At 37.1% G+C, this 14793-nt stretch overlaps 1 protein-coding gene across 5 annotated transcripts in view; it reads right to left on the reverse strand.

Annotated features, from left to right (window-relative positions):
- The window catches only part of HEPH (hephaestin), a 171816-nt gene that overhangs the window by 120330 nt on the left and 36693 nt on the right, over positions 1–14793 (reverse strand). For 2 of the 5 annotated variants that reach the window (XM_044234963.1, XM_044234964.1), the window contains exons 8-10: positions 8463–8594; positions 2326–2537; positions 1229–1379 (exon numbers count right to left, since the gene is read on the reverse strand). In XM_044234963.1, the coding sequence (XP_044090898.1) occupies positions 1229–1379; positions 2326–2537; positions 8463–8594 (495 nt within the window). The remainder of the gene's footprint in view (positions 1–1228; positions 1380–2325; positions 2538–8462; positions 8595–14793) is intronic. The other 3 variants (XM_044234966.1, XM_044234965.1, XM_044234962.1) reach the window with 2 other exon arrangements.

Here is a 14793-nt window from a genome sequence, read left to right on the forward strand (position 1 = left end):
TAATCATTCATGACTCCCTCCCATCTTACATACTCCTCTTGAAAACACAGGGAGGCCTGCTTTAATTTGATCCCTTTTCAATGTTCGCTTCCTCTGGAACCAAGTAACCTTACTTGGTAATCCCCATAGATGATGATGATGATAACATTGTTAATCTCCTGATTCTGTTTCCTTTTCCTGTCATTTCTAATTGCAAATCTATTTAGCCTTTGAACCCTGGCTCAATCACTCCTTTCTTCCAGGAATCCTTTAATTAGATTCTCCTTCATTAATGTTCTCCTCCTATGAACTCCATGTCACTTGAAAGCTATTTCACACAATGTAGCACTTAATTATAGTTGATCTTGGCTTGTTCTATATTTTTTTCATGAGTGTTATTTGTCTTATTTTATTGCAAATGCTGGGAACTTTTTGCAAACTGGGACCATGCCTTCCCATTCACTCACCCACCCACCTACCTACCTACCCATTAATTTGGTAGTTCACTTGCTCAATAAACATTTAGTATGTATTGGAAAATGTAGATAATGCAGTGATAAGCAACAAACGATACTCACTTTTTAAGGAAACTACACTCTAGTATGTCAAAAGCTGTATAACAAATAACTATATAGAACATGCTATTAAAATATTCTGATTAAAATGCAATAGGGATTCAGAAGAGGATGTCATCATCCTGGGATTGGGTGATTAAAAACAATGGTTACATGGATGACGTAACTTTTTGAGTAGGACCTTAAAGAATGGAAATTATTTCCACAGGCTAAGGGCAAAAATGTAAAGAGAGGCATTTCAACTGGTTGGCAAAGCACTGTAAAGGCATCAAGTCAGAAAAGTACAAGGTATGTATATATTGAAAAAAATAGCCCAATTTGGCTGGAGTATAGAGTTGAGAACCATGGATAGTGGTCAATAAAGGAGAAGATAAGATTGGAAAAGCATTATTCCAGATTTCTCTCCTCACTCTCTAGTGTATTCATGGTTTGTAATCCTCATTTCACAACATATTTTTCCAGTGTTCCCCATACTGTGTAACAGAGGACATAGTACATCCAAGTTCTAAACCTAAGGACTATTGTTTTAGCTTTAATTCTTCAATCGAGCTCATGTTTTGGGTAGAGCTGACCAATGGGATCAGTGCTTTCAAGGATAGGACATGATTACGTTTAGGTTAGATTTTTACTTGTAACCTCTCAACTGTAGCTCAGGGCAAAAGCACTCCCCATACCATGCATCTGATTGGAGTCTTGGAAACTCTTGACATCCTCTGAGAGCAGTCGTGAATCCAACATAGCAGCTGCTTGATTGGCATTGCTGTACCAGCTCTTATTCTCATCCAACACAGTAAAAAGGAGAAAAAATTCCTTATCCACCCCTTTCTGTAGGTCCGTGGAAGAGAAAGAATGACAATGGTTTCAGCAGTTGTGGGTTGTGCTACTCCAGACCCAATGAGCCCTGATTCATTCCCATCTCTTTTTCCAGACACAGAGACCAGCCCATACCTCTTGCCTAGAGCTGTAGTTGTTGCTAAGCAGGTTTTCCTCAGGTAATTTCAAATTGAAAGTGGGTGATACAGGTTAGAACAAAGTGACAAGACAGGAGGGGAAGAATGTATGAAAGGGGACAGGGAAGAAGAACAAGATGGGGATTATGGACAAGTACAGAGAGTGATAGAAGATAGCTTGGAATCACATGAGTAAAGGAGTGGGGAAAGGTGGTTAGCAGATCAGGAAAGAACTCTAGTCAGAGGGGATTAGAAAATTAAAGTAAAGGGCATATAATTGTTATTAATGTACTATTATTATCACTATTATCATTATTACTTCTAACATTTACTGAGTGTTTACTAGGTAATCCAGACACTGTGATAAGCACTTCATATGGATTATTTTAATTAATCCTCATAGGAACCTAAGATGCTTTTTTTCATTGTTAACACTTTACTACAGATGAAGAAACTGAGGCAAAGAGAGGTTAAGTAATATACAGCTAGAATGATGAGCTGGACATGAAAGAACACAAGCAAATACTAAAAGAGATTTAAGAATTAAAGTCAAATGTTAGAGAACAATGAGGCTTAAAAAATTAATAGATGAGAGGATACAGAACAGAAAGGAATAGAGACTAAGAAAGAAATTTTTGTGAGTGAAAGAATAGCATGAAAAAAAACATGAGCTCACCAACTATTAATTTCTGATTAAATAGATTGGTTATTTCTTTTCTATTCTCACATCTCTAGAACACAGTTCCACTTTCAACTCCTATTTAGCAACACAGCCTTATTTTCCTCCAAGTAGGCTTTCTAGCCAAAAACCATGGTAATACCTGTTTGCCATCTGCACCCAATGCACCAGTCTTGCACACCAACAGGGGACCCACCAGACCAGAATTTGTGTCTCTTATGGGATCTGCAGCAGAGAAGTACATCCAGGTAAGACAGGCAGGATCCTGAGCAGTAGGGCCAGCATGGGAGGGGACTGTCCAGCGGTATGTTACTTTCTCAAAGGGCTTGGCCACCAAGCCAGGGTAGGATGAGCCTGCAGGGGGTAGAAAATGGGACTCATCATCACATGAGCTAGAGTGAGAATCATCAGCTCTAAAATGTGGGGTAAATATTATAAACTAGAAGGCATTTTGGAGAAGTAGCAATATGCAAATAGGATATTAAAAAGAATCCTGGATAGGAGTGAAGAGACAATAGTTAGTTTCTGGTTCTGACAATAGTTGCTGTGTAAACTGGGGGAATTTAAATTTCCCAGGTTTCAGTTTTCTAAGCTCAAGGGACTAAGGATTAAAAGAGCCTTTAAAACGTAATTGGAGAAGGAAGAGAAAAATTAAGTGGGGCGAATCAGAGGGTGTGAGGAACCATGATAGACTATGGATTGCAGGAAACAAACTGAGGATTTTAGAGGGGGAGGGGGGAGGGGGATGGGGTAACCTGGTGATGAGTATTCAGAAGGGCATGTATTGCATGGAATACTGGGTGTTATACACAAACAATTAATCATGGAACATTACATCAAAAACTAATGATATACTGTATGGCAATTAATGTAACATAAAACAACAACAATAATAATAACAACACTTTGTAATACTCCTCACTTGAAAACATACATTCATCTGCTCTCGTATCCTTACCGCCGTTTAAAAATATCCAGAGACAGGCAATTCACTACCCACCTTCATATTTTGTTTCATCTTTGAATGGTTCTGATTGAACACATTCTCCTTTCCAGATGTATGTATGAGTAGATACAAATATGTACCTACGTATAGAATGTATGTGTTTAAAAACACAAGCACGAAGGCTGTAATTCCTTAGATGGACACAAGTTATGGTCAAATGATACATAGAAATTTTATTTTAAAATTTGAAACTTAGTAGTGCAATTGTTGGGTCATTGGGTAGTTGTATTTTTCACTTTTCAAGGAACCTCCATACTGTTTTCCAGAGTGGCTGCACCATTTTGCATTCTCACCAATAGTGCAAGGTTCCCCTTTCTCCACATCATCACCAACATCTGTTGTTTCTCATGTCATCCTGACAGTTGTAAGGTGATATCTCATTATAGTTTTGATTTGTGTTTCCATGATGATCAGTGATGTTGAGCATCTCTTCATGTGTCTATTGGCCATCTGGATAGGTTCTTTGGAAAAATGTCTACTCATGAATAGTAATTCAAAAGGATACATCCACACTGATGTTTACAGCAGTATTGTTTACTATATTTAGAAAGAAACAGCACGAGTGTCCATTGAATGAAGAATGGATAAGGAAGATGTGTTATTTACCTATATCTATCTATATCAATAAATATACATATGTATACATAAATGTATATACACATGCAATGGAATATAATTAAGCCATAAAAAGAATGAAATCTTGTCATTTGCAATGCCTGGAGTTAGAGAGTATTGTGCTAAGTGAAATCAGTCATCTAGAGAAAGACAAATACCACATGATTTCACTCTTATGTGTAACTTAATATACACAATAAATGAGCAAAGGGGGAAATAAGAGATTCAAACCAAGATACAAATACTTAGCTGTAGTGAACAAATTAATAGTAACAAGAGCAAGTGGTGGGATGGGTGAAATAAGTGATGGGGATTAAGGAGTGACTCTGTGGTGATGAGCACCAGTTGTATGGAATTGTTGAATTATTATATTGCATACCTGAAACTAGAATTACACAGTATGTTAACTAACTAGAATTTAAATAAAAACTTTAAAAATAAAATAACATTTTAAATCTACTAGTAATCAAAGAAGTATAAATGAAAATAGCTACATACTGAATATAATCAAAACAAAACAAAACAAAATAAAAACAGAAAAGTATGAACTGGTGAATTTGAGATGAAATAAATGTAAAAGAGTTCTTGCTGAAAAAAAAAAAAAAAAACTACATCATTTTTTTGCCTGTCAGTTTAGCAAGACTTTACACATTATAGTAATCCATGCTGTTGAGAAGTGGCTCAAATGGCACCTACCCCTCTCACTCAACTATAGAAAGGGTGAGTTTAAATGAGAATATCCCTTTAGGAAAAAACGTTAACAAAATGTATCAAAAGCCCTAAGAAGGTTCAGACTCACAAGAAAATAAGATGTACAATAGACACTGAAAAGAATGAACAACCTAATACAAACTGAAACAATAGCGATTTTGGTTATTGTGTTTGCCTACAAGATTGACATTTGACAAAGATGAAAATGGATGCCTTGTGCTGCTACTGTGGATGCAAGTCCAAGATTATGGGACTGAAAATTTTTCCAGAGATCAACTTGGATGTTGGTATCAAAAATTTTAATGTGTGTACCTTCGGACACAGCAATTCAACATGTTAAAAATATGTTATGAGGAAATATTCATTAAAGAGTGAAAAGAAACATACACAAAGATATTTGTAGTAAAAACTTATAACAAGTGGTATAATTTAAGATGGACTTAACATCCTTTCTTATTCTTTTATCATTCCCAAATTTTAAAATTTTCAAGCATACAAAAACCATTAAAGGATAGATTGTACAATAATCATCCTACCAGCTGGAGTTGATTGTTAACACTTTTCCATCTTTAATTTATCTACATCTGTGGCTATGTATATCTACACACACACACACACACACACACAAACACACAAGCTTTTGATTGTTCGCTTTTGCTAAATCATTTGGAAGCATGATGGCAGTAGATCAGTAACTCTATCCCATATTGTCTCAATAACATTACTACACCTAAAAAAATCCTAATATCATATAACATGTAGTCTATATCAGAAATTTTCCAATCATCTCCAGAATGTCTCCTTTTTAAAAAGATTTTACATATTCATTTTGAGAAAGAGAGAGAGGAGGGGTGGGAGGGAGAGGGACAAGCAGACTTCTCCACTCAGGAGTCCCAAAATGTCTCTTAAGGCTATTCCTTTTTTAATAACCAGGATCAGACAGAGTTCACTTTTTTGTCTTGTCTCTAATTTTTCCCCTATAGCACTAAATTTTTGAAGTGACTAGACCAGTTGCCTTGAAGAATGTTCTTTTTTTCTAGATTTGTCTGTAACTTTGTCCTTAATGCTTTTTGTATTTTTCTATATTTTTGGCTTGGGATTAGCATGTATTAACATTCTCAGAGAAAACAAGAACTTAATATCCAATAATCCAACTTCTAGGATTCTCTCCTGAGATGGTAATCCAAATAAAATACAAGAATTTATTATTTTTAACACAATTTACAGCATTTAAAAATAACAGAAACAAGCTAAATGTTCAAATAACAGAAGATAAGGTAAATAAATTATGGTATATCCATGTAATAGGGTATTTTATAACATTACAATGGGATGAGAAAATTGATACAGTAAAAACTTACTGTTTTAAAGTAAGTAAAAACAGTATGATACAAACATACACAAACCACATGATCACAAAAATATCAATATATATGTTTTCATAAGTACAGGAAAACATTAGAAGGTGTAACAAAAAGTAATGGCAAACTTATCTATGAATGATATTTATTTTTATAATTTTCCATTTTTTTTTCAAAATTCCATAAAACATATACGTTGCTTTTATAATCAGATATATGGGTTTTTTTGTTGTTGTTTTAATTCCAGTGTAGTTAACATACGTTGTCATATTAGATTCAGGTGTCCAATATCGTAATCTGACAGTTTCATATATCACCTGAAGCTCATCAAGACAAGTGAACTCCTTATTTTCCATCACTTATTTCACCTATCCCCCCACCCACCTGTCCTCTGATAACCATCATTTTGTTCTAAATAGTTAAGAATCTGTGTCAAAGTTTCTCTCTCTCCCTCTTTTTTCCCCTTTGTTTCTTTGCTTTGTTTTCTAAATTACACGTGAGTGAAATCATGTGGTGTTTGTCTTTCTCGGACTTATTTCACTTAGCATTACACTCTCTAGCTCCATCCCTGTTGGTTCAAATCACAAGATGTCATTGCTTTTCATGGCTGAATAATATTCTAACACACACACACATACACACACACACACCACTTCTTTATCCATTCATCTATTGAGAGGCACTTGGTCTTCTTCCATAATTTGGCTATTGTAGATAATGGTGCTATAAATATACGGGTGTGTGTGTGTCCCTTTGAATTACTGCTTTTGGAATTTTTAAAAGTATTTATCTATTTATTTATTTATTTATTTATTTTTATTGTTTTTATTATAGTATTAATAGCTGCTTTTATTTAAATTCCAGTTAGTTAACATACAATATAATAATAGTTTCAGTTGTACAACCCTTACATACCACACCCTGTGCTCATCACACTGCACCCCTAAGTCCCCATTGCCTATTTCCCCCATCTTGCCCCCCACCTCCCTTCTGGTGACCTTCAGTTTGGTCTTTTCCTCTATGGTCAGGAAGAAGACAGGTATGTTCACTTTTACCACTGTTATTTAACATAGTGCTGGAAGTCCTAGCCACAGAAATCAGACAACAAATATAAATTAAAAGCATCCAAATCAGCAATGAAGAAGAAAAACTTTCACTATTTGCAGATGACGTGATACTCTATATAGTGTTTTTGTATTTAGGGGATAGATACCCAGTAATGCAATTACTAGATCATAGGGTAATTCTACTTCTAACTTTTGAAGAACCTCCATACTGTTTCCACAGTGCCTGCACCAGTTTGCTTTCCCACCAGAGGGAAAGAAGTTTCCACTTTCTCCACACTCTTGCCAACACTTATTGTTTCTTCTGTTGTTGATTTTAGCCATTCTGACAGGTCTGAGGTGTTATCTCATTGTAGTTTGATTTGCATTTCACCAATGAAGAGTGATGTTCAGCATCTTTTCATGTATCTGTTGGCCATTGAGATGTCTTATTTGAACATGAACAAAAATGTCTGTTCATGTCTTCTGCCCATTTTTTAATTGGATTACTTAACTTTTGAGTGTTGAGTTATGTAAATTCTTTAGATATGTGGGATACTAACCCTAAAGGTCATATATGAAAAAACCCACGTGAACATCATACTCTGGGGAAAAACTGAAAGTTTTACACCTAAGGTCCAAAGGAAGACAAGCATGTCCACTCTAAGTACTTTTATTCAGCATAGTACTGGAAGTCCTAGCCACAACAATTAGACCACAAACAGAAATAAAAAGCACACAAATTTGCAAGGGATAAGTAAAACTTTCACTATTTGCAGATGACATGATACTTTATGATGAAAACTATAAAGACTACATCAAAAAACTACTAGAACTGATAAATGAATTCAGTAAAGTCATAGAAGTCAATGTGTAGAAATCTGGTGCGTATCTATACACTGATAATGAAGGAGCAGGAACAGAAATTAAGAAAATAATGCCATTTACAATTGCACCAAAATAATAAGGACCTAGAAATAAACCTAACCAAAGAGGTGAAAGAACTGTACTCTGGAAAATATAAAACACAGATGAAAGAAATTGAAGATGACACAAAGAAATAGAAAGACATTCCATGCTCATGGATTGGAAGAACAAATATCATTAAAATGTCCATCAGGGATACTTGGGTGGCTCAGTTTGTTAAACATCTGACTTTGGCTCATGTCATGATCTCAGGATCCTGGAATTGAGGCCCACATAAGGCTCCATGTTCAATGGGGAGTCTGCTTGTCCCTCTGCCACTCCCCCACTCATGGCTTTTCTCTCTCTCTCTCAAATAAATAAGTAAAATCTTTAAAAAATGGTACAACTTTAAAAATAAATTAAAATTTTAATCAGAATATATTTAAATATATTTAAAAGAATGTGTCTCTTATTGAACCCAGTCCTGCTTCACTATATTATCATGGATCCATTTAACAACATCCATGTAGGACAATCAATTATGTCTCCTTCTTCATTCCCTCCCCTATTTATTTTTCCTCTAGAGCTATCTGTTATTACCTGCAGCTCACATTAGTTGGAAACCCTGCTTGCTCACCATCATTGTACACAGTTCCCTCGTAGTCTTTCTCATAGAAGACTCCATGAGGCTGTATACTGAATGGCTGGGAAGCACGGTTGTAAAAGACCACCTGGATGGTGTCACCAACCTCAGCCCGGATCACTGGCCCTGGAATATGGGAAGGAGAGACAATAGGAATAAAAACAGAGATGACAAGGTGAATGGAAACAAAATAAGAAGGAAGGAAAGAAAGGGGAAGTGAAAGAGATTTTTTAAATCCTCTATTTTCTTTTTTTATTAATTAACTTATTTTCAGAAAAACAGTATTCATTATTTTTTCACCACACCCACTGCTCCATGCAATCCGTGCACTCTATAATACCCACTACCTGGTGCCCCAACCTCCCACCCTCCCACCACTTCAAACCCCTCAGATTGTTTTCCAAAGTCCATAGTCTCTCATGATTCACCTCCCCTTCCAATTTACCCTAACTCCCTTCTCCTCTCTAACACCCCTTATCCTCCATGATATTTGTTATGCTCCACAAATAAGTGAAACCATATGATAATTGACTCTCTCTGCTTGACTTATTTCACTCAGCATAATCTCTTCCAGTCCCGTCCATGTTGCTACAAAAGTTGGGTATTCATCCTTTCTGATGGAGGCATAATACTCCATAGTGTATATGGACCACATCTTCCTTATCCATAAACTCAAATTGGATAAAATCCTCTATTTTCAATAATAAGAATAATCCCTTCCTAGTGTATTACAATTTACAGTTATAAAAAGCATTTTAAAATCCATTATCTCATTTTGATCTTCAAACATCATATACAGGGCAGGCGATATTTTAACTTTACAAATAAGGAAACTAGAGCTCAAAGATGTGGAATTGATCTCCCAAATTCAAATAACTGATTAGGAACAGAATAAAGACTTAAATTCAGGGCTTTCTCCCACCCCACTGTCAGATTCAAACCTATTTTCCCTACAATTATTGTCCTTCTTCCTATAGCTGAATTTCCGGGTAGGATCCATCTCAGTATCTGATCTAGACTCAATCCTAAAACATTTCTGAGCATTTAGAATTATTATATCTATGTATAGTTCTTGAAATAGGTAGCTGAGCCATGATTCCTGGAGTTTTCTTTGTTCCGTGACCCACTACCTCTGACCTAGGTTGGGTCACCTTTGAGATTAACTGGAAATATCAAGACAATACTCTAAGCATTTATGCTGGCTCAGACCCTCATTCGGTGTTTTCTGGCTTGTTTTCTACTCAATTTCTACAGCTAATGCTACACCTCTGACCCAAGAAGCAAATGAAAATGACTCAATTTCTACACCTAATGCTACATCTCTGACCCAAGAAGCAAATGAAAATGAAAACATAGCAGACCTCAGCTAGCAGATCAGCTAGAGAGCTTATCTAAAGATTGCAAACACCTACAAATCCATCGGCAGATCGAAGAGAAGAAGAACAGCAATTCTAGAAACAGAAAAACAACCACTTTCTGAAAGGTAGGACTGGCGGAGAAGTGAATCCAAAGCGACGGGAAGATAGACCCCGGGGGGAGGGGCCGGCTCCCGGCAAGCGGCGGAGCAACGGAGCACAAAATCAGGACTTTTAAAAGTCTGTTCCACTGAGGGACATCGCTCCGGAGGCTAAACCGGGGCGAAGCCCACACGGGGTCGGCGTGACCTCAGGTCCCGCGGGGTCACAGAAGGATCGGGGATGTCTGAGTGTCGCAGAGCTTGCGGATATTGGAATGGGAAAGCCAGCTGCAGAGACAGAGCCGACAGTGAGCTCGCAGCTCGGGGTTACCTTGAACCGGTCCCAGGCTCGGTGAGCTCGGAGCGCGGCCGGAGGTTAGGCAGACGCGAGTTACTAGGAGCTGTTCGCTGAGGGCGCACAGGGGAGCGGGGCCCCGGGCTCTCGGCTCCTCCGGGCCGGAGACCAGGAGGCCGCCATTTGTATTCCCATCTTCCGGAACTCTACGGAAAGCGCTCAGGGAACAAAAGCTCCTGAAAGCAAAGCCGAGCAGATCACTCAGCCCGGCCCCTGGTAAGGGCGGTGTAATTCCGCCTGGGGCAAAGACACTTGAGAATCACTACACCAGGCCCCTCCCCCAGAAGATCAACAAGAAATCCAGGCAAGACCAAGTTCACCTACCAAGGAGTGCAGTTTCAATACCAAGGAGAGAGCAGCAGAACTCCAGAGGAGGAGAAAACAAACGACAGAACTCATGGCTTTCTGCCTGTGATTTTTTAGTCTTGCAGTTAATTTAATTTTTTTCTTTTTCATTTTTTTCTCTTCTTCTGCTAAAACTTTTTATAACCTTTATCCTTTTCTTTTTTAACGTTTTTTAACTAGATTATCTAATATATATATATTGTTCTTTTTTATACTTTTGTTTATTCATTTTCTTTTTTTTAATTCTTTTTTTTTCTTTTTTTTCTTTCTTTCTTTTTGAACCTCTTTTTATCCCCAAATCAGAAGAGATCCTAATCTCTTCAATCTTTTTTTTCTTAATTCTTTTTTAAATTCTTGATTGAATTTTTAATTCAATCTCTTTTTTTAAATTCTTTTTTCTTTCTTTCTTTTGGAACCTCTTTTTATCCCCAAATCAGAAGAGATCCCAATCAGAAGAGATTGGGAGATCCCAATCAAAGGAGATCCCAATCAGAGGAGATCCCTCACCCAATCGTGAGGGGGGAGAAATCCCCCCTCATGATTTGGGATCTCTTCTGATTTGGTTAAAGCATATTTTCCTGGGATTGTTGCCACCCTTTTAGTATTTTACTTTCTCCTTTATATACTCTTAGCTGGACAAAATGACAAGGCGGAAAAATTCACAACAAAAAAAAGAACAAGAGGCAGTACCGAAGGCTAGGGACCTAATCAATACAGACATTGGTAATATGTCAGATCTAGAGTTCAAAATGACAATTCTCAAGGTTATAGCCAGGCTTGAAAAAGGCATGGAAGATATTAGAGAAACCCTCTCCAGAGATATAAAAGCCCTTTCTGGAGAAATAAAAGAACGAAAATCTAACCAAGTTGAAATCAAAAAAGCTATTAATGAAGTTCAATCAAAAATGGAGGCTCTCACTGCTAGGATAAATGAGGCAGAAGAAAGAATTAGCAATCTAGAAGACCAAATGACAGAGAATAAAGAAGCTGAGCAAAAGAGGGACAAACAGCTACTGGACCATGAGGGGAGAATTCGAGAGATAAGTGACACCATAAGACGAAACAACATTAGAATAATTGGGATTCCAGAAGAAGAAGAAAGAGAGAGGGGAGCAGAAGGTATACTGGAGAGAATTATTGGGGAGAATTTCCCCAATATGGCAAAGGGAACGAGCATCAAAATTCAGGAGGTTCAGAGAACGCCTCTCAAAATCAATAAGAATAGGCCCACACCCCGTCACCTAATAGTAAAATTTACAAGCCTTAGTGACAAAGAGAAAATCCTGAAAGCAGCCCGGGAAAAGAAGTCTGTAACATACAATGGTAAAAGTATTAGATTGGCAGCTGACCTATCCACAGAGACCTGGCAGGCCAGAAAGAGCTGGCATGACATTTTCAGAGCACTAAACGAGAAAAACATGCAGCCAAGAATACTATATCCAGCTAGGCTATCATTGAAAATAGAAGGAGAGATTAAAAGCTTCCAGGACAAACAAAAACTGAAAGAATTTGCAAACACCAAACCAGCTCTACAGGAAATACTGAAAGGGGTCCTCTAAGCAAAGAGAGAGCCTACAAGTGGTAGATCAGTAAGGAACAGAGACAATATACAGTAACAGTCACCTTACAAGCAATACAATGGCACTAAAATCATATCTCTCAATAGTTACCCTGAATGTTAATGGGCTAAATGCCCCAATCAAAAGACACAGGGTATCAGAATGGATAAAAAAACAAAACCCATCTATATGTTGCCTCCAAGAAACTCATTTTAAACCCAAAGACACCTCCAGACTTAAAGTGAGGGGGTGGAAAAGAATTTACCATGCTAATGGACATCAGAAAAAAGCAGGAGTGGCAATCCTTATATCAGATCAATTAGATTTTAAGCCAAAGACTATAATAAGAGATGAGGAAGGACACTATATCATACGCAAAGGGTCTGTCCAACAAGAAGATCTAACAATTTTAACTATCTATGCCCCCAAGGTGAGAGCAGCCAACTATATAAACCAATTAATAACAAAATCAAAGAAACACATCAACAATAATACAATAATAGTAGGGGAATTTAACACTCCCCTCACTGAAATGGACAGATCATCCAAGCAAAAGATCAACATGGAAATAAAGGCCTTAAATGATACACTGGATGAGATGGACATCACAGATATATTCAGAACATTTCATCCCAAAGCAACAGAATACACATTCTTCTCTAGTGCACATGGAACATTCTCCAGAATAGATCACATCCTCGGTCCTAAATCAGGACTCAACCGGTATCAAAAGATTGGGATCATTCCCTGCATATTTTCAGACCACAATTCTCTGAAGCTAGAACTCAAACACAAGAGGAAGTTTGGAAAGAACCCAAATACATGGAGACTAAACAGCATCCTTCTAAAGAATGAATGGGTCAACCGGGAAATTAAAGAAGAATTGAAAAAAATCATGGAAACAAATGATAATGAAAATACAACGGTTCAAAATCTGTGGGACACAACAAACGCAGTCCTGAGAGGAAAATATATAGCGGTAGAAGCTTTTCTCAAGAAACAAGAAAGGTCTCAGGTACACAACCTAACCCTACACCTAAAGGAGCTGGAGAAAGAACAAGAAACAAACCCTAAGCCCAGCAGGAGAAGAGAAATCATAAAGATCAGAGCAGAAATCAATGAAATAGAAACCAGAAAAACAATAGAACAAATCAACGAAACTAGGAGCTGGTTCTTTGAAAGAATTAATAAAATTGATAAACCCTTGGCCAGACTTATCAAAAAGAAAAGAGAAAGGACCCAAATAAATAAAATCATGAATGAAAGAGGAGAGATCACAACTAACACCAAAGAAATACAAACTATTATAAGAACATACTATGAGCAACTCTACGCCAACAAATTTGACAATCTGGAAGAAATGGATGCATTCCTAGAAACATATAAACTACCAAAATTGAACCAGGAAGAAATAGAAAGCCTGAACAGACCCATAACCAGTAAAGAGATTGAAACAGTCATTAAAAATCTCCAAACAAACAAAAGCCTAGGGCCAGATGGCTTCCCGGGGGAATTCTACCAAACATTTAAAGAAGAACTAATTCCTATTCTCCTGAAACTCTTCCAAAAAATAGAAATGGAAGGAAAACTCCCAAACTTTATGAGGCCAGCATCACCTTGATCCCAAAACCAGACAAGGATCCCATCCAAAAAGAGAGCTATAGACCAATATCCTTGATGAACACAGATGCGAAAATTCTCACCAAAATACTAGCCAATAGGATTCAACAGTACATTAAAAGGATTATTCACCACGACCAAGTGGGATTTATCCCAGGGCTGCAAGGTTGGTTCAACTTCCGCAAATCAGTCAATGTGATACAACACATCAATAAAAGAAAGAACAAGAACCATATGATACTCTCAATAGATGCTGAAAAAGCATTTGACAAAGTACAGCATCCCTTCCTGATCAAAACCCTTCAAAGTGTAGGGATAGAGGGCACATACCTCAATATCATCAAAGCCATCTATGAAAAACCCACTGCAAATATCATTCTCAATGGAGAAAAACTGAAAGCTTTTCCACTAATGTCAGGAACACGGCAGGGATGTCCATTATCACCACTGCTATTCAATATAGTACTAGAAGTTCTAGCCTCAGCAATCAGACAACAAAAGGAAATTAAAGGCATCCAAATCAGCAAAGAAGAAGTCAAATTATCACTCTTCGCAGATGATATGATACTCTATGTGGAAAACCCAAAAGACTCCACTCCAAAACTGCTAGAACGTATACAGGAATTCAGTAAAGTGTCAGGATATAAGATCAATGCACAGAAATCAGTTGCATTTCTCTACACCAACAACAAGACAGAAGAAAGAGAAATTAAGGAGTCAATCCCATTTACAATTGCACCCCAAACCATAAGATACCTAGGAATAAACCTAACCAAAGAGGCACAGAATCTATACTCAGAAAACTATAAAGTACTCATGAAAGAAATTGAGGAAGACACAAAGAAATGGAAAAATGTTCCATGCTCCTGGATTGGAAGAATAAATATTGTGAAAATGTCTATGCTACCTAAAGCAATCTACACATTTAATGCAATTCCTATCAAAGTACCATCCATCTTTTTCAAAGAAATGGAACAAATAATTCTAAAA

The sequence above is a fragment of the Neovison vison genome, chromosome X (assembly GCF_020171115.1).
Source record: "Neovison vison isolate M4711 chromosome X, ASM_NN_V1, whole genome shotgun sequence".
Classification (NCBI taxonomy): domain Eukaryota; kingdom Metazoa; phylum Chordata; class Mammalia; order Carnivora; family Mustelidae; genus Neogale; species Neogale vison.